The sequence below is a fragment of the Habropoda laboriosa genome, unplaced genomic scaffold (genome assembly GCF_001263275.1).
Source record: "Habropoda laboriosa isolate 0110345459 unplaced genomic scaffold, ASM126327v1 scaffold387, whole genome shotgun sequence".
In the NCBI taxonomy this organism is placed as follows: Eukaryota; Metazoa; Arthropoda; class Insecta; order Hymenoptera; family Apidae; genus Habropoda; species Habropoda laboriosa.
Window position 1 is genome coordinate 24,656 of NW_017100510.1, and position 27,028 is coordinate 51,683.

Genomic DNA, 27,028 nt, shown 5'->3' on the forward strand with positions numbered 1-27,028 from the left:
AAAATTCGACAGAATTTTTTCAAATAGAAATAAAATTCCACAGAATTTTTTCTAGATTAATATCAGAGAATTATCTTTGGAATTTTTCCTGAAATTTCGATCAACTGCGAAAGTGTCGATTCACGTTGTCGGATAAACGGTGTTCTTATTTACCTGTATCAAGTGGTTCTTTAGTACGGTGCCTTCTGGTTCGGGCAACAAGGGCAATTGATCACCGAGACCAGTAGGTGCGCTTATCTTATTGCTGTCTAGATCCACTAGCCAAATGTCATCGGGCATTTTAAAGTTCGTTTTGTACAATAAAAAAGTAGCGGGTATTCCGATAACAAATGGTGTAGGTGCAAGCAACAACTGTTCCGCGCAGTTCATGCACGTGGGTAACAACGGTATCGCGGGGAACATATACTCCAGAGGATAAATCATCGTAACGAACGCCATTACGGACATCGACAGGGCATTGTAGTCGCGGGATTGTAACACAATCTGAAAGCAGATATAATTTATACGTCGATTAATGGGAAATTCTTTTTTCAAACTTGTTTGCTCCTTATCAGCGAAAAGAAAATGGTACTTTTACGTTTTCTTAGACAGCGATTGCTGGAATGTAGGATTAATGATTTAAACTTAGCTTTCTTTAGTTTCAGTGAAAAGAAAATGGTACTTTTTCCTTTTTTTTTTTTAGTTAGTATAATATATTGCAAAGTAGGATTATTGGGTTTAAACTTGCTTTTCCTCAGTTTCAGTGAAAAGAAAATGGTACTTTTTCTTTTTTTTACACAGTATAAAATATTGCAATATTAAACTTGCTTCTCTTCAGTTTCAGTGAAAATAAAATGGTACTTTTTCTTTTTTCTGCTCAGTATAAAATATTGCAATAGCTAGAATATGAGATCAATGATCTATACTTGGTTCTCTTCAGTTTCAGTGAAAAAAAAAATGGTACTTTTTCTTTTTTTTACTCAGTATAAAATATTACAGTAGTAAACTTGGTGCTCCTCAATCTCGGTGAAAAGAAAAAGGTACTTTTTCTTTTCCTTACTCAGTATAAAATATTGCAATAGCTAGAATATGAGATTAATGATCTATACTTGGTTCTCTTCAATTTCAGTGAAAGGAAAATGGTATTTTTTCTTTTTCTTACTCGGTATAAAATATAACGATAGATGAAATATAGGATTAATGATCAAACGAGAGGAGTTTCTCAAGTGTAACCGCCATTTTTCAACGAACCCTGGCAGTTTGTAGAACTGAGTACACCAATAGCTAGTCTAATGTTTGTTTTATACGTGGGCTTGATCTCGCATCACATGGATCACTTCTTTTCAACTATCTATACCATTTTCTTACATCATGCTGGTTATATTTGTCGATTCGGTAACTATCGAACTTTTTCTTCACAATTTCTCTATAGCACTGATTTTCAACCTTTGTTTCTTAACAGATACAAGTTAAAAAAGTTAAAAACTTAACAGTAAAAAAATATTTTCTTTTCTAAATCACTCAAAATTGTATACTTTCTTTGTCAAATCTTTAGTTTTTGCCAAAGTAGAATTACAGTAACTAGTTTAAAGCATCAACACGTTCCATATCACGAGAGAATTATAAAGTTTACCGAAGTATTGAAACGAGGTAAAAAAGTCACACGAAAATAGTCACGAGAGAATTATAAATTTTACCGAAGTATTGAAACGAGGTAAAAAAGTCAAACGAAAATATTGAAATATTTCGCATTTTACAAAGTGGCAAAAATTTTCTTCGCCAAATGCCACCGAGGTTACTCAAACTGAGGCGTCGCTCGGGGGAGAATTTTCCAACGTTATATTTACCTTGTGCTCCAAGAGAATCAACGTGAGGACCTTCAAGCATATGTCAACGCCAAGAAGTTCCAGGGGTAGATGCAGAGGGAAATCAACGAGAGAAAATCTAGTGTGGTCTGGGAGTGCAAAACAGAGTGCTGGCTGCATAGTTAGCGACACGATCTCCACCTCGACGCGTGTCTTTGTCGGGACTGGTACAGGGCTGCTCAGCAATCGCAATATCCATGTCTCGATCTCACGGACATCGTGCAACACTATCGAAGGCTTTCCCTCCATCGTTTGTCCCGTTAGAACACTCCACACTGTGTCTCTAATGCGATAAATATTTCATTGGATTTCGTTTGTTTTTGCATGAATATTTCTTTCTTTTTTTTTTTTTGCATTTGTCTATACGAGGAGATCACCCGTTAGATTGCAAAGGATAAGCGAGTAATGCAAATGGACGCTTCTACAAAAGTATGAGAAATGCAAATGAGAGGTAATCGAGGAAATTTGAATGTTTAAAGAATTGAAGGAATTTAACTTTTTTGGAGGATTGAAGAAAAGGTCTTTGAAGAATTGAAGAAATTTAAATTTCTGGAGGGTTGAAGAAATTTAAATCTTTGAAGAATTAAGGAAATTTAAGTCTTTGAAGGATTGAAGGAATATAAATCTTTGATGAATTGAAGAACTTGAAGTAATTTAAATCTTTGAAGAACTGAAGAAATCGAAGAAAATTTAAGTCTTTAAATCTTTGAAGAAATCGAAGAAATTTAAATCTTTGAAAAATTGAAGAAATCGAAGAAAATTTAAGTCTTTAAATCTTTGAAGAAATCGAAGAAATTTAAATCTTTCAAGAATTGAAGATATCGAAGAAAATTTAAATTTTTAAATCTTTAAAAGAAATCGAAGAAACTTAAATCTATAATTTTTTAAAGAAATAGAAGAAATTTAAATCTTTCACGCACAGATTCGCAATTTCTCAGATCCACTACAGGCGGTTCAGAATTCCAGAAACTCTAAACATAATATATCCCACAAAATAATAAACATTGCAAATAATTTCCAAAATAGAAGCTACAAATTCTCCAAGTTATTCCAGGCCTCGTTCCCTTTCTCCACAGTTTATTGCACCGTGGAAGTTTTAATTAAAGGAAGAACACAGAAGCGGGCGTACAGAGGGAGACACATACGAATTGCAAAACGCAAACTTTGAATATTCATAAGAGAGGCGGCTAATTGAATGAACGTGGAGAAGAAGAAGAGAAAAAAAGAAAAAGTAGAAGAGGTGGCATTACATTTGCAAATGATCCAGTCTATTAATTGTTACCTGATGGTCTGTCTGGATGTGCCAACTTTCTGCGGCGAGGAGCTCTCGTTGCACACGTCGATGATCTTCTTCAGAACGAAAAGGCATTCGCGGAACATCGAGAAGAAAGGATGATGGGAGATGATGCACAAAGACGTCAACGTGTGATTTCGTATCCTCTGGAAGCAGCAGCACAGTTTCGTTATCGATTGCTCTACTCGTTTTCCTAAATTTCAAGTCTGGATTAAGCTGGACGAATTTCAAACACGATAAATCATTCTCAAATAGAAACTCATTGTCGGGCGGCGCGAATATATTCGGCTTTATCAGAGACGAAGATCGGCAAGCACGACGGTCCCAAGCTTATCTTTGAAGTTCTCAAGGATCTAGTCGAACTTGTCGAAAGCAATTAAAACTTTCAGACACTTCCCGCTTTCGTTCGGTGTACTTTTTAAGAAAGTTAGATTTCTCCAGTGGTACTTATAATTAAGACGAGATATAGCGTGCAAGTTGTAACATAGTTTTATGTAACGGAACTAAATATAAGGGAGTCTTGAGAATCTGTTCAAAGGAGAGGATCGAGTTGAAGATAATTACAAAATTAATGGCAATTTTTTTTATTTAAGTAGAACTACATTTCTTGGAGATTTTCAGGTAATTAGAATTTCTTCAGGGTAAAAATTAATTCGATCGTAAATGGGAGAGAAATTTTTATTTTATTCTTTTTAAAAATAAATCGACTATTTAAAAAAACATTTCTTGAATATTTTGAGGTGATCAGAGTTTCTTTCACGTCAGAAATTAATTCGATCGTAAATGAGAGAGAAATTATTTTAATCTTTTCAAAAATGAATCGACTATTTAAAAAAAAGGTACATTTCTCAAATATTTTGAGGTAATCAGAATTTTTCTGCATCAAAACCGAGAGAGAAATTTTAATTTTAATCTTTTCAAACATCAGTCGACTACAATTTGATCCTTTAATTTAAAAAAAAAGAAGGAAAATAATTTTACTCCTGAGGTTCGATCGAACGAAATTTTAGCGAAATTAATTTTCAGTGAATTTTTGATAAAATCGTGGTGCAGATTACGGTTAAAATGTGACAAAAGAAGAATCGAATTTCTGTTAAATTTACATTTTTATATATTAGTTCATCCCATAAGTGCGTGCCGGAAGCGAAAGATACTTTAATGAAAATCCAAGGAAATTCTAAAGCGACGACACGTAATGGTCTTGCCAAAATGATAAAAAAACGTTGCGAAACGAGAAAACGCTTACACGTTCTTTATTATCAAATTTAAAGGTTTCTTCAAAAAATTGATCGAAACTGCAAAATTCGACACGAACTTATTAGATCACTTAATATACTATAATATTTCGACTTTTTTAAATTTAAAGCTATACAAAAACAGCGAACAGCCAAAACTAATTTACGTAGCGATGAGAAAAGTCGCGAGGTAAAGGGTTAAGAAGTTACCTGTCGTCTTCGCGAAGCACGGGGAGACGGAGAATGGCTGCCTCCGCTCTCGCTGTCTCCACTCGGTGCAGTGATACCTAATCTCGGTGCACTGGGTATGTGGGAAGTGTCGGAGTCCCTTCTGCTGCTTGGACATTCTTTCTCAGAGTCGCTAGGGCCTACTGCACTGCTCCTATAGTCGCTATAAAGAACAGCTAGAGATACAGTCTTATCATACCAAACAGCACCCTCCATAAAATTAGGTTAATCGAGAAATTCTGTTGCCAATTTGCAAAATACACCTTCAAAGTTCGAACAGTTTCATAAATGATAACAAGTATACACTATTCTTAGTTTGAGTATACGCTCATTTCAATCGAGAAAATATGGACTATAAAAGTAATTATAAACATTCTACCATAGATTAATTAATAAAAGATCGACTGAAAAAAACCTTGGTTTTATTTATAAGATAAAACTTATTATAGGAATTATTTATATTACGTATTAATAAGATTTATCGATCAAAATTGGAAACGTAATTTATAGGAGTATTAAGCAACTCTTTTTTTTTCTTTTTTCTTAAATAGAAATTTATTTATCCTTTGACACTGAACGTGACATTTATCACTTGAATTCCAATTTGTTTAATGTTCCATCGACATTTCACACTTGACGAAGTGTCTCACCCTTACGCGATCATTCGTTACACTCTTCGTTTGCTCGACCTTTCGCATTTAATCTTAGGCGACAGGGAAGAAGAAGAAGTCGATCGAATTTCTTTTGTCTTTTTCGGTTTAGAATTTTCACGTGGAAATTTTGATGCACGAGTACGATAAAATAACGTGTTATGTGTCACCTAGAGAAGGCAGAATCCGTGCTTTTCTCCATGCTCTTTCTCCAGCTCTCCCTTCGAAACATGGTATTGTACTTGTCCCTTTTCGTCGAGACCCCGCCAGCAGCCCCGGCTCCAACCCTTTCTATCGGTCGATAGAAATTCACGCAGATTCCGTAGCGAGTTTTGCCTGAATCGGGGAAAAAAGAAGCTTCACTGTCGTTGTTATCACTTTTCGCGGGAAAATTGCTAATTTCGCCGAAACTGTGACGAAACGAAAGTGAGAAGTCACTCCAAGATATTGGTAATATTGAATCTTTCACTCTTTCAATCTTCTGCGTGTATTTTGCTTGAGTATTCAATTAAAGAATACCATTTTTCGTTCGACGAAAATTTACAGTACGAAAATTTACAAAAATTGTGAAATTTTGATGTAATTATTGTTTCGATTCAAAATTTATAAAATTAGAAATTTAGGCATCAAACGAAACGGTGACAAAGAAAATCACCCAAAATTTCGTGTTACTAAAGAGTCAAGTGGATTCTATCTTTATTTCTTTCTCTTTCATTTACAAATTCACTTTTCTCCTCGATTTTTCGAAGATACGATTATTCTATCGATAGATTTCTCTATGAATTTTTTTCGACAAATTTTCACAGGTTTGATCGATTACCGGAGTCTTTATCCGTGAGAGTGAATGTAAAAGAGGTGGCCTCTCGTAAGGCTAGGCGTTTCGGGCCCACGCTGGTGCAACCCTCGGGTTGGCAGAAATAGACCATATCCAGCGGTAATGGGAAATCTTTGTGATCCTCCACCGGATATCTTCGCAGTAATTCTGGAACCTGTGGTAATCACACACGTGAAGAGAAATTTAAACATTTTCTTCTTTTTAACCACCTTCTATATAGAAGAATTCTTCTATGAAGAAAGATTTCAGTCTTTCACAGCTTGGAGCATAATTATTATTATTATCGAGTATTCCGACGTTTCGTAAGCATTGCAACTCGCTTACCACGTTAACCCCGATTTTCTTATCTGAGCCCGGCGTTGCGTATGTGCGTCAGTTTGTAAAACTGCTTATTTCACTTATTTCGGAATGTTACAAATACGTTCTAGAAAAATTAACAACAATTGGTGGCTCGTATTAGAATAATAAAACATCTGGGCTGTGGTGGCCGATTTTCCTTCGAGGCTCTGGTAGCGAACATGTTAACCCCTTGACTTATAGCAACCAGTCAGACTCGTGGCAGAGATTCTGGTCAAGGTGTGAGAAAAACAGTTGTATCAGTAAGAAAAATTAATTTTGATCCTAACTTTCGTTTCAATTTGCAAAATTAATGATTCCTAAATGTAATTAACCTGTAACAGATTAGCTTTTGTTACCAGATACAGTACTAAAACAGTAAATAGCTGACGTTTAGACGCATAGTCAGAAAAGAAATCATAGGTTAAGGGGTTACTCAGGATTCAGGAGACATTGATAATGACATTCGTATTTTTAAATTCAGTTCGTGATTTTGTACGTTCTATTTCATTGCTTACCAATCAACGAACATTTTTTTTAATTGCTCAGCTGATAATGAAGTAAACTGCAGTGCTTACGAAAGCCTCAATAATAATAATAATCGTCAATTGATAATTCGAAATTATTCGAGAAAATCTGCACTAGAGTAAAAGAAGAATAGAATATGTACATATAATTCTTTCTCACTCTAGTACCAGCGATTCTAGCGTGTCACTCATATCTCGAGAACAAAGTTAAGCCGATTAGCATACAGCGGATTTTTATGTATATTCATATTTTTTGTAATTAAAATAATTTAAGCTAAATAAGAAATTATATTATTCGCTAAAAATTACAATAAGCACTATATTTCTCGTCTATTTATACATTTTTTCTTATCACGTGTATTCTTGAACCGTCAAATTTTCCATAAACGCGTGAAAATCCTCAGTCTACACTTTATTGCAGGTAAAAACTGTACTCGAATCGAATCGAATGGAAAATCGAGTCTCGTTCAAACTTTCGAGTTACTCGAATATACTCGTGTGTACGTCGGTTATGCTAACCTGCACATGGTGGCGATAAATTGGGGGCAGTCTGGCCCCCACGATGGCGAGATAATCCACCAGGCGGGGGCACAGGTGCTTCTTCTGTATATCCATCGCTGTAATTTACAGCTCTGTCACCGTTCTGTGCAATGTGTACGGGTCATCTGAGCCGTCTGCCTTTCCTCAGGATCGCCTCCTGATCGGTTCATGGCTGTATCATTCTCCACTTGGTCTTCAACATCTGAAAAAAACGTAGGGAACCGATCGTATACGAATTTATTTTTTGTAAATTGAAACTTGTTTAATTCCACTTCGTTGTTATTTTCTATTGAATTCTCGTGATATTGTGTATCTCTTTCTATCATCTCTCTCTCTCTAATTGGTTTATTTAACGTAACAGTATCTGGTGAATAAATTTGAAGTGTATTTATACGGAACGATCGGAGAGAAATTGTGCCGTTTAGAGAAGATAAAAGGAAAGATAAACTGAAGGAAAGTGGAGTTCGTTATTATAATATCCGGACGCCATGATTTTTCTTCATTCTTCGGTGTGTTTATGGAAGAATTAATTGAATCGGTGGGATCGGAAATAGCATACGTAAATCGTAACTGTTTGAAAATAAGGAGAAAGTATTTCTTTTTCTAAATTGGTGATAGTATTCTTTTTTTTAATATTGTTTCTTCATTTTTGAATGTGTTTGAGAGTTTTGAGATTTTCGCGGCCCGGCTCGATATGGGTGTTATTATTTGAGGCTTCCGGGTGTACGCCGTGTCCAACGGAAATTATGGAATCCTTAGACATTATGAAAAACCCTAATAACATCAATAGAACACCCTCCTCCCGTTAATGAACTGACTTTAATGGGCTTTAATTGATTTTTAATTGATTTAAATGAACATGGGTACTTATAGGAGTGAACACCCTGACGCACACCATTATCAGTTGCGTCTCCAGACCCTGACGAAGCTAGCTGCAATGCTGGTAAAACGTCGGAATAGAATTTCTGTTGGACACGGCGTACACCCAGAAGCCTCAAATAATAACACCCATTAATTGTAGCGACCAGATGAGAAATAGCATATATAAATCCTAACTTTTCAAAAATTAGTGATGTCTTTTTTTAATTTCGTGAATATGTGTACCTTTGGTAATGTAATTTTTATTATTATTAATATTAACAGTAATTCGCGATATTTTCAAAAATTAGCGATAACACTGTTTTCCTCAAAATTTGTATTAATTACATATCTTTGGTACTGTAATTTTGATTATCATTAATATTAACAGTAATTCGCGATATTTTCAAAAATTAGCGATAACACTGTTTTCCTCAAAATTTTGATAAATTACACATCTTGGACAATATAATTTTGATTATCATCTAAAAAATGTAATTTTCTCTATGAACACTAATTCGTGATATTTCTATTTTAACATTTACTCGAAATTAATTAATCGATCTACGTACTATACCATCTGAAGTTCACAAGAATGTCGAAGAATTATTATCGAATAAAAAAGATTCTTTTCAAGGTTGACGTAAGGGACAGGAGGTGTGAATCGAACCGCGCAAGGTTAATTGATAGTACGGTCTAATAGTACGTGAAACAATATTTGGAGCACGAGGCTCATTGATTTCTTGAGCCTCGTGACCCATATTGGGTTAACAAGAATCACAAAAACCCTCGAGCACCGTGCAAGGTTTGAGCTGAGCTCAGCTTTCCTGGGACAACATTTAGGTGAAGATTCGCTTGAAACGAGGACAGAGAGCTTTTTCGTTGACATTAACATTGACGAGGTTCACGTGTCCCTGAACTTTTTTCTCTTCCTCGCATAATTGCCACACCACGGAAAGCTTCTTTCATCGTTTCCCACGTATCCAAGAAGGCAAAAATGGTGCAATAATTGCATCTTCGAAGTAGAACCTCGCTTAAACTTCCTCGTTCTACTTTGGTTTAAGTGTAAACATTTTTTAAAATCGTCCATTGTCCCTTGTAAAATTCATTCTCGTTAACGGAGAAAGATAAAATCGGTAGTTTAAGGAGAAATGGTAATTCATAGTTTTCACAGTTTTATCGAGGGTGAAGAAACTTCAGTTTTCCAGAGGAAAATTTATAAACAACGAGTGAAATTCATAAGAGAGAGGATAATTCAGAATTTCACAATTCAATGAGAAAGGATAATTCACAATTTTCATGGTTTTATTAAGAATGAAGAAATTCAGTTTTCCAAAGGAAAATTCATGCTTCATCGAGAAGAAACCATTCACAATTTTCTCAATTTTCTTAAGAATGAAGAAATCCAGTTTTCCAAAGGAAAATTCATACTTCAACGACAAAGACTAACTCACAATTTTCACAGTTTCATTAAGGTTTGCAGATTCAGTTTTCCAAAGGAAAATTCGTGCTTCACTAAGAAAGAATCATTCGCAATTTTCGCAATTTTACAAAGAACTAGGAAATTCGGTTTTCGGTAGGAAAATTCTTAATCGATGAATTCCTTCGCTAAGAAGCTTGTGCGTTTGCGCTGAACAACACGCTTATAGTTATGAAAATCTTGCTGCGACTTCTTCCTATCACTTTGCGACTATCAAATTTTCTTCAACTGAACTCGATTGTATGGCTTATCTGTTACACGTAACAGAAGAATAATGCGACAAAACGCCACTCTCCGACACCGAACCTTCCGCTTCCTGTTCCTTTCGTTACCACAAGATTACTTATGAAACGTGCCATCGAGGAACCTCGGATTCAGAAATTGCACCGAATAATCCACTTTTGAATTTTTGAAATTTTCGTGTTTAAGAAAAAACTGGTTCCAAAGTCCAACAATTCTCACATGGGGAAATATGAAAATCACTATGGTAATTCGCACAATTGTTCCACGTTAGTATTCTGTCGCGAAATTTCACCAATCGTCAATAATTACGTTAGATTCCCCTATATCGATCGTGGTGCAATTAATGATTCGATTAGCCAATTTCTCGCTCATTTTTCACCGAAATTTCAGTCGCTATTTTGCCACTATTTACGCTCTTGCAACGTTCAATTCTACGAGAAAAGGATTCACGAGAAACCTTTTAAAAAAACACTATACAAGAACCACCAAAACTACGATTATAACAATTCCAAAATTTCCCAGGAAAATTAGACAAAATTAAAAGGGTTGGTTTTTAAAAATATTTCCTCGAACATTTTCTGATACCGAAATGAACCTGAAGCACAGTCGAACGAAACTGAAAAAGTCAATAGACCAGTTCACTTCCTCGGTGGACGAATCCACGTTTCCATTTTCTCTCAAACACAATTTCCAGCAGAAATACACTGTCTAATACCTGAAATAGAACCCTTCTTACCTCACCGATACCAATGAAAATAACCATCGAAGACTTAAATCTTCCAATACCACAATTTCTCAACCCTTTAACCACCCCATCGACGAAAAATCTCTCTGTAACTCAAGCAATATGTTAAATACGTTAACACTTTCAAACAAAACACATTTCGACATACTCGACACTACCTCTTACCAACTGCGTACGAAAGGTTCGTTAAAATTCGAGAAAATTACCATAACTAAAATTCCCCCCAAAAAAGGAAACCAAGAGGTCCTTCGAATTACATATGCAAAAAAAAAATCGACGAGTGAGGAATACACGTAGCACAGTATGTACATAATCGAAGCTTTACAACCGTCCATGCAGACATTCGTACGTCATTCTAGACTCGCGCGCGCGCGTGTGTCTGTGTGCGTATGTGTCGCGGCTTGATGGAAATTTCAGGAAGAAAAAACGAGAGAACGGAGTGAAGAGAATAGGTTGGAATTGTTTTTTGGTAATTGTCAGTTTCGTCTAGTTTTCTAACGATGAATGACAATGGTTTTTTTTCCACCAGGAACTTACGTGTCGTTAGAACGAGGATCCCGGTGGGGAATCACCGCCTTGGCTGTCTTCACAGGGCCACAATCCGTATCGCCCAACTGGCGATACCGTACTGCCGATCGTTCGCGGAGCAGCTACTAGGCAAGCGTGCGACCAGGGGCGGAACTTGCGTTAGAAAAGGGACACGAAACGCTCGCCCGGGACGTTTTTCCACCGTTTTTAATTGCCCTTTGGAAATTTTCGATCGATACGATATAAGGGTCGAGGAGGGAAACGGACGATCAGGGTTTCTGGTTGACTCACCATGCCCAAGGGTTTTTTTTTTTTGGATCGGTTGTAGAAGACTTTTGGAGGGATAGAGGTTGAGGGTGAGGACCTTTCGGACGAGTTGAGGATGATTTTTTGAGGGAGAATTTTGAGGAACTTTGGAGGGAATTTGGGAAACTTGGAAATAAGGGAGAGAAAGTTGAACGTGAATCACGGTGGGAGGACCGTTTGGAGAAGTTGGGGATGATTTTTTGAGAGGAATATTGAGGGAGGGAATTTGGGAAATATGAAAGTCAAGGAAAGAAGGGTGAATGTGAATCTGATGTGAGGACTTTTTGGATTAATTTTTTGGGGCAATTTTGAGGAACTTTGGAGGAAATTTTGGAAACTTGGAAATAAAGGAGAGACAAATGAATGTGAATCATGGTGTGAGGACCTTTTGGATGAGTTAAGAATAATTTTTTGAAGGGGAATTTTGAGAAACTTTGAAGGGAATTTGGGAAACACAGAAATAAAGGAGAGAAAGTTAAATATGAATCATGGTGGGAGGACTTTTTCGGATGAGTTGAGAATAATTTTTTGAGGGGAATATTAAGGGAAGGAATTTGCAATTGGAATTTGGAAATACGAAAGTCAAAGGGAGAAAGATGAATGTGAATCGTGGTGTGAAGATTTTTTGGTTAATTTCTTAAGAGAAATTTTGAGGAGTTTCTATATCACATATCAAGGATACACAGCTGAAAAAATACTCGTATTTACTTCATGGTAAAAACATTTTTATTAATTCTCAATTGTAACACTGACGTTAGACTACCAACTGGTAATACGAACGATACGATTGGAAGGGTTGAATGCGTCTTCTCGAGTGGTAGGTGAGAGTTGGATTCATTCATGGATATCTGTAGAGAGGGAACACCTTCAGGGGCCATTTCTTTTACGTGCTAACGTAGTAGCCGACAAATAATAGGATTGCCGTAATATCGATGCCAATCGTAATACCAGGAAATTGTCAAGTTATAACACTTTAATCACCCTATACATACATACAGAGATCTTTTTTTACGCATCGAATGACGTTCACATTCCCTTTACCTTGAGATACAACTGCGAATTAAACAACTCATATTTCTATTAACTAACACATCGTTACACAAACAAAAATTAATATTTAATTTAATACAGGGTGTCTCACAAGTACCTTCACCGTCAAAAAAATTTCAAATATACAATAGAGAAAAAATTGTCCAATTTTTTAAACGACAAAGCGACTTATGGACCACGTTGAAATTAACTCAAGTTAAAATTAACAGAGAACAGAAGGTTTCTACGTAAACTGCAGCGAGGAGTGTCGAGGTGAGATTCTACCATTGTTAATTGAACAACGAGAAGCTTCGACCGCGAAACTTTCGCGAAACTTCAGTTGTTAAATGTTTAAACAACAACGACAAAGGAAAGTTTACTTTTCCAGTGCGACTGTTGTCTAGTCCTGAAGGGTCTCGAATTAATTATTCAGTTCAAGGATATCGCCTGTAGGTCCGCGAGAATTGCCTTGAACTGGCTTCGAAGGAAATTAGAGGACTTGTGAATTAGTTTATTCCGAGCGATGATTAATTAGTCGTGAAACGTGTATAGTAACGCGGGACGTCGCGAGGAAAGTGAAAACGAAAGACACGAATATGTACGTAGGTAGGTCTTATCAGAAAGGGTTCTCATTGAAGAACTGGGAAAAGTGAAAATGTACCGCTCGCTTGTTGTAACGAGAAATTTTTTTCATTAAAACCTATTACGTTGTTCTCGTTGACTTCTTCTTTTTTTTTCTTTTTTTGAGAGAGAGAACTAGCACAAGAATCGAGCAATATGTGTATGTAGTAGAAGCGCACACACATACACAGAAAGGTTCTGTTAAGAAAGGTAAAACAATAGGAGAAACTGAAAGTTTCAGCGGAAATTTAGCCTTTAATCCTGAGTGCAAAGGGATCGACGAACTTTCCTCTCGACAATTCCGCTCGGAAAAGGAAGTTTTTTCCGAGAGTAACCCAGTGAAATGGAAATTCATACGCGTGCACGACAGTAGAACTGAACGCTTCGTGCTTTATCCCTAAGAAACTATACTGTACTATACTTGCAGTATAGTTTATGGTACATGTGAATTACATTCAGTTTACAGTTTACTAATTTACTCTACTTTATTTACTAAACAAGGCGTTACTATGTTCATTGTACTGTATTTGCTGCCGTAATTTTTACTATGTAAGTTCCATTGTAAATATCGATACTATATTTACTATACTCTTGGATAATATACTTCACTGTTGTCTACTACACTACAGCACTGTGTTTACTCTATCGAGTAGTGCACTATTTTTTACCATACAATTCGATACTATATTTATTACTTTCTTGGATATTAATCTTCACTGGTGTATACTATACAGTGTGTACAATGTATACTATATCTTGGGATACTATACTTCACTAGTGTCTAGTACACAACAACACTGTGCTTACTCTACCGAGTACTACACTATTTTTACTATACAATTCGATACTATATTTTCTATATCCTTGGATACTATACTTCACTAGTGTCTACTACGCTGCAACACTGTGCTTACTCCACCGAGTACTACACTGTTTTTACTATACACTTCGATACTATCATATATTTTCTATATCCTGAGATACTATCTACTGTACTACAACACTGTGTTTACTCCACCGAGTACTACACTATTTCTTACTATACAATTCGATACTATCATATATTTTCTATATCCTTGGATACTATCTACTATCCTCCAACACTGTGTTTAATCTAGCGAGTACTACACTATTTTTACTATACACTTCGATACTATCATATATTTTCTATATCCCGAGATACTATCTACTATTCAAAAACAGTATTTACTCCATCGAGTACTACACTATTTCATACTACAAAATTCGATACTACATTTACTACATCCTTGAATACCATCCACTATACTACAAAACTGTGTTTACCCCGTACCAAGTACTGCACCACTTGCCCAATATAATCCGATACTACATTTTACTACATCCTTAGATACCATATTTATCCTACCACGCTATTTCTACTCCACGTACAATCTACTAGACAAACAGTAAAAACTACTGCACAATACATCCGTCGGGATAGACGCACAGAGAAAGCAAATTGGACGAATCAGGTGGAATCAATAGGAAAGAACGTAGTACAAGTTTTCGTGATTATCGGTTACAACGCGGGTGGTGGATGAAATTACGCCTTTTTTTAGCCACCAGCTGGCAAGTTAATTGCCGGTACTGTTTCCTCGCGACTTTTACTATGCACACACCAACGTGCGCCAGCTTATCGATACCGTGTAATACACTTATCGTGCACGCGTATACACACACGCACTTGTGTGCGTGTGCGTCAGACTGCTGCTACGTGCACACGTGTCTCTCAATGCTTTTAATAGTTTGGGAATTTAATTGTTGCTGGTACATAATGGAACATCGAGACCCTTTCAATCTCGTCGAGTCAATTGCAGCCTCGTTTCCAACATCGTGCAAAATTTCACGTTAACATTCCAAATTCGTATAATTCTTTTTCGTCGTCTCTTTACGCGGGAAATTCGAATAATTTCGACATAAATATCGAAATTTCAGAAAATTCTTTTTCTCTGCTATTCGAAGATACCTTTGAAATATGAGAAAGATTGTAGGGTAATAGGGCACCAGGGAAACGGGAGGATATCCTCGCGAGTGGATATTTATGAGAATAAACCGGTTGAAAAATGGTCGATTACCGCTTTATGCAAAATTTACAGATCGTCCCACTTTTCTTCTTGTACTCGAACGTGCAAAATTCTCGTGCGTTCCACGCGAGATACGTATCTCTATTACCTCCATGCGTTTAGGCTCGAATGTACCAAAAAAGAAAAATTTCACACTCGAAAATATCTCATTTCGAGGTTAAATTTTTTCGATAACTTCGTTTCCTTTCCTTTCCATCCTAGCGTGCTCAATCTCGCGTAATAAATCTCCTACGTGCTCTTATTTAAAAAAATATATTACGAGCTTATTTCAACCCATTGACGTTTAATGCACGATACAGAGAGTTGCAACGAAGTGTATGAAAACCTAAAATCATGCAGAGGCATCCGAAAATTCCGAAAGATCCATGAAAATACAGAGATCGATATTATCGTGAGACTTATTTTCCAGAATACATAAGGTAGCGAAATTTCTTCTCCGAGATTGATTAACTTTTACATTCTTCGAATGTGTTCTCGTCGTTCCGAAATACACGCGAAATTGACGGTGTTGAGCGCGTCGTAAAATGCGTCTGCGATGGAGGGAATTATGTAGTTGAGTCGGGTGAAGAAAACGTGGCCAAGCCTAACATGATTAAGAAGAACATAAGAAGTGTGACACTCAAGCTGCGCAGTATGACATTAGCACCTTTTCCAACGACTGGCCTGAACGAACGGTTTGGCCCAGGGAACACCATCCTCTAGAATGGATGGCCTCATTGCATAGACGCGCTCCGCTACCAGCTGGATCAATAACGCTGTCAGGCTTAGCTGGATGTTCGGGAACATGGAGGTGGAAGAGAAACAGGGACGTAGGTACGGGACACGAAAGGTCGATAGGAACCCTTTTGGCTCTGTTAAACGATATTCAATCGTGTTTCGATTAAAGCCAACTCTCGGTATGCTATTCAGGGGCAATTTAGTGGAACAATCTCGCTGCGCTCGATTTTCAAATGGGGGATGGGTATGTGTTGGTGTTGAAGTTGTGCAACTTTGTTATTACAGCTAACTATAGAATCGAGAATTTATGTACAACGGAGAAAGGATTGGTTTTAAGATATTTTTAATATTAGGTCTTTTTTGAGTAATTTCGATTAATGAATTTGAGGTTATGTTGCCAATGGAAGAAATTTTTATTGCGATTATATGAATAGTTTTTGTTATCGGTAATTAGGAATTGTAGGGGGAAATAGTTTCTTTCTTTTTGGTAAAGGTTCTTTGAATAAAAGACGAAATTTTATATTAGACTGTATTGTTAAGGTTTGTAGTGATTCATAGAGATACATTCATCAATTATCAATGATCGCTCAGACGCTGTCGAGTGAAGACTGATCCACGCCGATCGCAATCGCCACTTCCGAGCTACCCTTTAGCAATCTTATGCGCATGCGCACGCTTACCCAGTGGTATACATGCACTGGCCGTTAAAGGTGCATCCCGAAGGACGTCGACTTTTTCGTAGAAAAAACTTCTTTAAAATCGATCTAACAAAATATATCAAAGAATTGTACAGAAGATTGAATTATTTGGAAAGATTAACAAATGAACATTCCCCTATACTCTCGTCGAAGACCAGAACAAACTTTAATTTGCAATTTTGAAAGGTTAATATGAATTTTTCTAAAGAACCAATATAATAACCCCAAAAATTTCAAGATACAAACTTTCTATTTCATTTAGACCATATTTTACTATCGATACTCGGATGAATCTCTCCTTGAACTAAAATCAAAATGGATTGAAAATTTCATAATTCGATCCGATACAACTTTAATCGAATCTATTATAACTTCGTACGGAGAGCATGGTCCTTAGAGTATACGGATACGTTCCTGGGCGTCGTACATCGAGGCCGACCACGTATCGCGAAGGGTAACCCAGGTCGACCAGACGAACAAGGGTAGGAGGTGAAACGCAGTACTGTCACGAAATTTCGAGATCCTTAGACTCGACGAGAGAGCAAAGAAAAAAAGAAGAAAGAAAGAAAAATCAACTTGCCAGGCAACTTGAGACTGGGAACATGTTTACGCAATGCTCTTTCATTGATTACGAATTTCATAGTTACGACGCCCTACAAGTTTTTTCGCCCGCCCTTTTTTGCTGGTTCACAAAAAATTCACACCCACGGATCAAGAGACTCGTTACTTGCTGAAGTATAAGGCTGATTGAAAATTTATGCGTATCAAAATTTAATGTTCTTAAAATAAATCTTAAACGTATCTTCTTAATAATCTATCGATTATATGTGATACATTTTCATTGGAAATATGGTAAAATATATTGCATTTTTTGCAAAAATTGTTTCGCCTATTTTCCCAAATATGTCGTCCAATATTATAGGTGACCGTATTCCCGGGAAATAATGATTACTCCTGACCTAGTTCTGGCGCGAGGGGTTGAACCAGTTTTTAATCGTTATTCGAAATTGTTCCACTTTCGAACGTGAGAAAGCACACCGAGCAACTCGGAAATTTACGAAATTCGTGAACGAAATGAACGAGAAAAGAAGTAACAAAATGGTAATTAAGGTTTTATTTAATTGTATAAATTACATTGATCTTCGTTACAGCAGTTAGAATTGCCAACGGTATCTTTAAAACATCAAATTTTCAATGAAACTTTATGTATACGTATAATTATGTAATACTGTAACTACAACTTAAAATTACGGCTCCAATGAAAAATATAAAATCCTGTTCGTTTTTCGCTGGACGTATTATAAATCACTTGAAAATAAATGGACATTGTTAAATTTTACGATAAATGTTCATGTAAAATCATTTGTTTGTTTTTTTTTTCATTATTTATATTTTTCTGTCTAGATTTTTGTCGACTTCGTAAGTAGTTTTTATTCGGATAGTTCGACTGCTATCCACGATAAGAGATCATAAAAATTCTGTTAAAAATTAGAAGTCGTACAACAATCGACAACAATTAACAATAACTTTTTGTTTATTATGCTAGAACTAGTATATTGAGTACTATTTCATTAACCCTGACTATCGTGGAAAATTTAAGAAAAATATTCGATTTTTCATCTTGCTTCTTTTTTAAACTTTTTCATATAAATATTATCTTAAAAAAAAAAGCGTTCTTCCTATTCTTTTTCACGTTACTTTCTCTGTAAAATTGTACGAATCTAGGCGTTATCGGTAACAAAGTCATATCGTACTAGCTGTGCAAGAACAACTAGTCTTCCGTTGTTCGATTACCGGTAGCGAAATTGTACTTGACAGTGTCTTATCGTGAAACTCGCACAGGGAATACACTTATTTTACTTTCTCGAAAATCTATGAACCAGTCTCGTACAAAATCGAACGATTTCGTTATCGATATATCTAAACGTCTCTTCTGTAATTTTCTTCTACGTCGTTGAACAGGACAAACGCACAATTCTTCTTAAACTTTTTCCTTCGTTTTTTTCTATTCAACTACACTTTATAATCGTATCATACTGTATTTACACTTTTCATTCTTCGGTATCTTAAATTTCTCGACAAAAATACGATCTATAAAGGATCAAAGGCCAAGTGAAATTTTAACACTTACTATGGGTGTCTGTTCTACTGATCTTCATTGTGGAAGATCTCTATTTTCTTTATGTGCGGTAAAAGAGTAAGGTTATAAGTTTCCGAGAGTTTTGCGCAACCCTGTACTTTGAAATAATTATCTTTACGTCGACGAATACTTTTGCAACTGTCATAGGTCGAGGGTGGTATCTGATCCGTGATGATAATCCTCGTCTAACAGAGGCTCTTGTTCCACCATCATACGAACTGTGAACAGAACTATTCATGCATACCAACGAATAAGAACATTGACAATGGGCATGTGCGAATACTTTGTTACAATGTAAGTCGTTATTAATCATCATTCACTTCTATAGTTCACTAAGAAAAAACGAGATTAAGAATATTCTTAAATATACTACACTTGATACATAGAATTAGAAACACTGCTAATATTTTAATTATTTTAATCGTACGTTAAAGACAAGGCATAAGTAACTATAAAAAGTTGTAGAACTATGGACATTGACCAGGTATTAATGTGTTATTCGCACATACGTAAATAACATGTTATACTATAGAGTAACACATTATAACTCTACCTAACATTAGGTAAACTACTCCCGTTTTTGTAACAGACCACACATTACAGTAATAGTAACCAGAGTTCAGCAATTATTGTTAAAACGGTATTTACAACTACTTGTACATGTATATTATTAATAAACTATGATTAAAAAAACCTATAGTTGCTGAGCTCTTTCCTTTTCCATACTTGTCTTCTTGTTTGTGTACCAATTAATGACCATGTTCAAAAGTTTTCTTTTTGCTTTTGAGCAAGCTAATAATTTAGTACAAAATATTAGAGAATTCAGGAAACAAACATCCTGAACACATTCAACAAAGTATTAGAACTAAGCAACAGGCAGAGACATGCAAATGCAATCCTCACATGCCATTAATTCTCTACTTGCTGTATTACGTACCTCATAAGGTTTGTATGTACTTCACATTATCATGGATATTCAATAAATAATTCATCATAATTCATCAAGTATTTAAAGGAAGACCAATTCTCTAAATGTTTTGTCATAAAAATATATGACAGTACTTTGTTCAAATGTTTATCATAAATTAAGTTTATAGATTGATTAAAATATTAATTTAAATTTACAAAAATATGGTTTTTCTGTACTATTCATTAGATTATATAAAATGTAATGATACATGACATGATAAAATGAACAAGGCATATATAGAAATTCCATGGACATGCTAAACGTTAACAATACAGTTTGATATGAAACATTTATGCAACCTGTAGTTATAATCTTATTACAAAGTTACAAATTTAAGTATTCAGTGTTTTAATACTTTACAAATTTTAAAATGCGTTGTAACTATACCTAAAACTTTTTACACCTCAATCAAACAGTATCATTAATTTCTTAATAAAACGTATGATTCATAAAGAGCATTATAAACACTTCAAATAGCATACAATAATGCAGCATGCAGATTAATATTTTAAAAGCCTATAAGGGTACATTAGAAGGCATGATTCAGAGTTTATTTTAAAGAATCACCTTTGCAAGCCATCTTGAAGGAATTAACATGGATTAAATCTGACGATAGGAAAACGGGAAAGTAACTCCAAAGATTTTCGTCGTTGTATCAAGCTTTTCCAATGAGAACATATAAATGAAAGATAGCATGTGATAGGAAAATTATTTATCGAAAAAGTATATTACATTTTATGAACAAAAACCAAAGTACGGTACATTAGAATATTAGATACATTATTTATTTTTTCAGGCAATGTTGCAAAAAAGCCTCATAGAAATATTGTCATTCTGATAATCTTAAACATTTTGATAAAAATTAAAAACTCTTGTAATGTTTGAATCATACAATTAGAATACTATACAGCTAATGGAACATTCTATAATGAAATAAATGTTATACTGTAGAATAACGTGATTTTGATAAAACGTTTAAACTAAACATCATTTAAACTTGGAAATTTTCTTGCATAATTTCTTTTCATGCACAATGATTCAATATTGATAGTCATATTTTTTAAGGAACTATTCCCTGAACAGTTTTGAATGAAGTAAATGTACATTTTTGTGGACTAATGCTTCTTACAATGCAATATGATAAAAGAATATGTTCTTATTTTTTAAGATGTATCACTAAAGGTATAAAATACTTCCTCCTCCCTTTCTTTTAATAACACATTCTAAATTATCGTCACAAAGACTTTTAAATGAACTATACTTTAGCACGCGTATTGTAACTTCGTAATTATGCATTCTTTATTATGTAACGCATATTTCCATAAAATTTATTTTACTTTATTCACAAAAACTACAGCATATTGAAGATCTAAATATGTATGTCGAATATAACTTAAAATCAATATTCAATGGTATTATAATTATTTCAATTTAAATATCTTTGATAACTAATATTGTTGAATCAATATGCCATATTTTTTGTAAGTAATAAAAAATAAATTTTACAATTCGCGTTTCATGAAACATAAATTGCATTCAACAAAAATAAGAATTTGTTTCACAATGAATTATTCAATAAAAATTATTTACCCCTTCTCTGACTTCTAACCCGAAAACTATTTTATATGATTGCAATCATAAGCACATATTAAGGCCACAGACCTGAGCTAATTCCTTATTTATTACAAACAAATATTTGATTAAAGAAAATATACTTCAAAACACAAAATTATTGTAATTTTTTAGTCAGTAACACTCCTTCAATTCCTTACAGTTCTTGAATGATATAAAATCGAAAGTTTAAAAAAAAATAACAAAAATTATAGATTAAAATCATTTTAGCTCAAAGCAACTATCTTTGGTAGTTTACTTATACTATAAGTAAATCTTGTTATAATTGACTATGGAAATATTGGAATATTCATATTATATAACTATGTATACACATGTCAGTTGTAATCTAGGATTGTAAATTTAAGAAGAAATAATTGTTTCTTGTCTAGTTTCAAGCTTATCAATGAACTGTTAAAATATTCTATGAGATCATGACTATAGTGTGATAACTAAAAAAATAACTTTAGTACCATTTAACACAACCTTTGAAAATTGAAATTAAATTTGAATATTTTTGTAAAATAATATGTAAAAACTTATGTCTTTTAACATTTGTTTAATTTAAAATTTCTTTTTTAAATCTCAAATTATGAAATTTTAAATGAATGTTCATTATCATTTCACTTTACCAAACGCAAATACTATACAATTGTTAATAAATAAAAGTTAAATCAATCATTGTCATTCAGTATTTTAATTAAACTGTTATAAAACTTATAACAATGATATAAAGTTGCTTAAAATTTATGTCATGTTTTTTCATTCGAATCTTCGATAATAATTTATCACTTTTTATATTTTAAACTGTATTGTTTCGTATACCCTACTGTTCTACCCATTCATAGTTTCGATCACTAAGTTCATGATATTTTATCTTCGTCGATGACAAAATGATTGCAATCGACGACAAGCAGTGAGTAATCTTTAACCAACATGTTGATGAGACCTTTTATTTATATTCAATACTAATCAGATGCGGCGGTGATTATAAATTAATGTGATAATAAATGAACTGTACTATTCGAACTTCGTATATACAGTCATAACAAAATTTATCAAATCTCTATGCTTTCTTATATTGTAACTCTCCTTTATACATAAAATGAATCATACAGCACATTCATTATCACAAGTAAATCCTAGTGATGTTTCTTTTGCAATCTGTTACGTTGGGACCTGTTAGTACCATTTTTTTCAGCTGTATTAGAAACCTGGCTCGTTCGATGATCTCCTAATGGTATCCTAAATAGTTTGATCTTCATATGATCACAGATTTCAAGGCAAATTTGAGCACTATATCGAAGTAAATCCAGAGTAACCCAAATCTAAAAACATTTGCAAATACAGAAAATATAAAAATACAAATATTGAAAAGAAATCAATAAAATTTATACAAATATGATAAAACTTACAAAACACAACCAAAGAACATAATATTCTTTGATAAAGAAATTGAAATACTGATTCAAGAACAGCATTGCTGGTCCAATCAGTGAACTGTCTAAATATTGCATTTCATTTTTTGTCATATGTGCAACCTGTAAATATGAAAAAATGGTATTACAAAAATATTTCATATATATTTTGAATGGAACAATTGAAGTATTTAGATCAGTAATATACCTACCACTAATCGATTGGTAACTTTAGATGCAACCATTCCAAATGCAAGTATGTACAATGCAGGATGATTTTCATATACGTGCTCAGCACTTTTTCTATAAATTATAAAAGCTGGTACTACCACAAAACTAAATGGTATAATTGGAGATAAAACTGATGTTCCCTGAAATGGAATAAATATTATGAAGAAGTCTGCAATTGATAGCTACAAAAGGAAAGCACTTAGATGTAAAGTGTTTGCAAGCTGTTTAAGCAATACACCTTTACAGATAAAACTCTTAACATTTAATGTTTCAGTATGCAACACTGAATAATACAAAAACTTCAATTTGAATAGAACAAGCTTTTAAAAAAGGGAACAAAACTTAAACTAATGTTCTGTATATAAAAAATAGATATCAGTATTATACAAATTTTATTTGTAAAATCTAGACACTATAACAATTCAAATAATAACTACTTTTACTAAAATACTTTCACACTCACAAGGTGACATGTTATACATGCAAATACAATGTGCAAGGATTTAAAAGTATGAAAATTAGAGTGTAAAAAAATAAACTCAATCTACATCTACCAACAAATAAATTTTGAGCACAGCATACGTAATATGTACAAAATAATTTAAAATTAATAAAAATGGAGTTACAATAAAGTATATGTTGACTAATACCATTACACTATCTATATACAATTAATTACATATACAATATATTTTTAATAACTCATGCAATTTCTTAAAATTACATTCAGTGTAATTAATAAAAAGTGCAATCAATGAATGGGAGTATAAAATGGAAGAAGACATGTATGATATATCAATATAGACTCTTAGATATTTAGGAAAAGGTGTTAACCAAAGTGGAAACAAAGATACAGTAAACCGTTCTGTGTGATGCTCTTGCAGAATTTAGACCCACAGAAATTACTTACAATAATTCAGTAAAAAATATTTTCATACTGAAGTTTAATTAATTAATTTATTCAAAGATATCAGACTATATATACCACATATTAATAATGTGTAGAAAAGTAGTTGATACATATTCTATATTAATTTATTTTATATAGAAATTTTACATGTAGGAAATAAGGTTTTTTTAACGTGGGTCTAAACCAAAGTAAAATGCAAAGTGCACTACACAATGACTTTATTATTTCGGAACTGACTTACTGCGACGGTGGAGCCATTTTTTCCGACACCACCGGCAAGAATGACGGATATGCTGCTCTGTGCAAGTAAAATAGCGATGCCCACAGCAGCCCATAATGGAAACACCTTGACCTCTGTGCCAGTGTATGGCAACTGTGCAAGCGACACGAAAAACCTTTCCATTAGTTACTTTCAAATACATTTCTAACATTAATTCAACATTGATTCCAGGTACAATGTTTCATAACACACCCAAGGAAAATTTCTTGCTCTTGAAACAATTTCAGCTCTTCAAAATGTATGTTATATTACTTGTGTTAATTTAGATCATTCAAATTAAAACTTCTGAATTTCTTAATATTACATAAAACTTGTTCACTGCAGTTGAAATTTACAACTTCAAAGAGAACTGAACCACCTTAGAATTTTAATGTTTAATGAAATAAAAATTGTTTAGCTTAATGTAAAATTTATATTAGAAATATGTAACAACTGTTACAAATTTTCTGAAAAATTATTATATTATTATTATGCAATATAAATAAATGTTTGTTTACATTAAAAGTACTTCTTCAACAAATGCCAAGTACTCAGAAACCATAGTTGTAAGCACCTAAATGGAATAACAGATAAATTTGTGTAGAAGATATTGCAGTGTATAAATAATATTAGAACATAAGCTGTATCTTTTCATAGCCTGCACACCATACAAAAATTTTTTATTGTGATAAAGTAATGTGCATGTAGTTTATGAAGTAGAAACTTACTAATGCAGAAACTATTTTTTAACATGAGTAACAGTAATCCAATAATCTAGATAGGCAAGCAGAATGAAAGAAGAAAGATTTCATTGCTATGCTATAGTGGCAAAAGTATGAGAATTTGTATGTATGCAACTAACCAGTTTTTATTTTTGAAACTTACTGCAATTGTGGAACCATTCTTTCCAATCCCACCAGACTCAAACACTTTACAGAATTCAAGGAATACATGAATGTAGCCTGCATAAAATAACACTGCTACGTAGTTATTGACTGTGCCTACACCAAGCACTGGCATCTAAACAAATGTACAAAATCTCGCTTGTTAAAAAAATTGTATAAATGCAATAAAAATTTATCCTAAATTTACCCTACATCTTATTTATCCTAAGTAAGCCTTACTATTTGATTACACATTAAAACATTTTTCATGGGCAAGTTCCACTTGTGGCCCACTATTGTATGTAGAAGTGTTAAAATAAAACATCAGGCACGAGGGAGCTGCAGAGTGTAGCAAATGCGCGATTGTTTTGTCAGTTTTTTGTCTATTCTTCTAACACAAATAATATTTACATTATAATGATTCAACTTGTGATTTGAGTAAAAGATTACATTTCAAATAAATGAATTATGATCATGATGCAAAATGCACGTTCTATGTTAAATTATCTGCCTACAGTTTTATGCTGATGCAAACTATGTTATGCAAATTAAAAAAAATATTAGGTATAAAATACTTATGCAGTATATTTACTTATACATATACTACAAAAGTATATTCATACTTTACCTATACTATATTTTTATTACTATTAATAATCATTTCTCCGATAGAAATTGTTTCAAAAGCATAATATGTCAAATATATTCAAGAGAAAATATAAATTATTTCTACAGAACGTTATTTCACAGAATATACCCTACATGTGATTTCCACTAAATCACAAATAATTCTATTAATACTTTTTAATACATTTTCTTTTCATAATAATGTATTTGATGAACAATTATAGGTACAAATGCAAGTAATGATGCATTTATTATGAATAATGATATGATGCAGGAAAATAAGAAAGAAATGGATAAAGGGGAATAAATAAGTCAGAAATTTGGAAATAAAATGCGTTACAATAAGTCTCATAGCAAAAAAGTAATTTTTAGCGCCGCTCCTCATGCCATGCTGCTCCCATTTCCATATCTCCAAAAACAAAAGTCTAATTGACTAACTTACAGCCACAGTTGAACCATTCTTGCCCACTCCTCCGGTGAAAATCACCGAAAAGATGGAATATAAGTTTGCCAGTGCACAAATTACTGTCATAACTCCTATTAAATACTTAAACATAAAACCATCTATGTATGGTATCTGTAAGAAATAATCTCATTAGACTCATGCAGAAACATTTAAAAATTTTTTATAAACAACATGAGTCTTGAGATAAAAAGAGTGGAATTTACTGAAAATGTTAATTTCTTTCATGTTCTAAATTTTTTAATGCATAACAGCAAAATCTTTAGTCAAATAAATTATTTATTACTTATTATATACCAACTAACTGATTAACTACTGCAACTTATTCTTATATGTGTCCCTTACTTATTTCATAAATAAACTAAATAAATAAAAAGATATAGCAAATGAATTACACATATATTCATGAATATTCATGTAAAATGTAATTCACTTAGACATGAAAAAACTACAATAAACTACAGGAAAGAAAAAAAGATTTAATGAAGGTTCAAATGAATAATTATGACACACTTAACAATATATGAATAAATAATAACCTTATGTCTTTGAAGATAAAATTGGATATTTGTGTTCTTATAAAAATTCTGAATAGTGTAGGAAATTTTATAATGCCATTATACTAAGTATTTACAGTCCTATTAAATTAATTACAAAACCTGTTACTATACCTTAGAAGTGAGTCTCCATTCTTAA

The 27,028-nt window shown here is 33.5% G+C and overlaps 2 protein-coding genes across 3 annotated transcripts in view; both read right to left on the bottom strand.

Moving 5' to 3' along the window:
- The window catches only part of LOC108576348 (MAP kinase-activating death domain protein), a 35,731-nt gene extending 24,303 nt beyond the window's left edge, over positions 1 to 11,428 (bottom strand). Inside the window, exons 1-8 of the mRNA XM_017939322.1 lie at positions 11,353 to 11,428; positions 7,469 to 7,691; positions 6,072 to 6,240; positions 5,422 to 5,587; positions 4,584 to 4,764; positions 3,127 to 3,284; positions 1,827 to 2,127; positions 154 to 483 (exon numbers count right to left, since the gene is read on the bottom strand). Coding sequence (XP_017794811.1) covers positions 154 to 483; positions 1,827 to 2,127; positions 3,127 to 3,284; positions 4,584 to 4,764; positions 5,422 to 5,587; positions 6,072 to 6,240; positions 7,469 to 7,564 — 1,401 coding nt within the window. The 5' untranslated portion in view covers positions 7,565 to 7,691; positions 11,353 to 11,428. The remainder of the gene's footprint in view (positions 1 to 153; positions 484 to 1,826; positions 2,128 to 3,126; positions 3,285 to 4,583; positions 4,765 to 5,421; positions 5,588 to 6,071; positions 6,241 to 7,468; positions 7,692 to 11,352) is intronic.
- A 7,325-nt stretch (positions 11,429 to 18,753) lies between these two features.
- Positions 18,754 to 27,028, bottom strand: part of LOC108576317 (cholinephosphotransferase 1) — a 9,757-nt gene continuing 1,482 nt past the window's right edge. Inside the window, exons 5-9 of one of the 2 annotated variants that reach the window (XM_017939278.1) lie at positions 25,244 to 25,378; positions 23,171 to 23,329; positions 22,956 to 23,081; positions 22,730 to 22,868; positions 18,754 to 19,177 (exon numbers count right to left, since the gene is read on the bottom strand). In XM_017939278.1, the coding sequence (XP_017794767.1) occupies positions 19,101 to 19,177; positions 22,730 to 22,868; positions 22,956 to 23,081; positions 23,171 to 23,329; positions 25,244 to 25,378 (636 nt within the window). In that variant the 3' untranslated portion in view covers positions 18,754 to 19,100. Of the gene's footprint in view, positions 19,178 to 22,729; positions 22,869 to 22,955; positions 23,082 to 23,170; positions 23,330 to 25,243; positions 25,379 to 26,311; positions 26,447 to 27,028 lie in introns of both variants that reach the window. The other variant, XM_017939277.1, reaches the window with a different exon arrangement.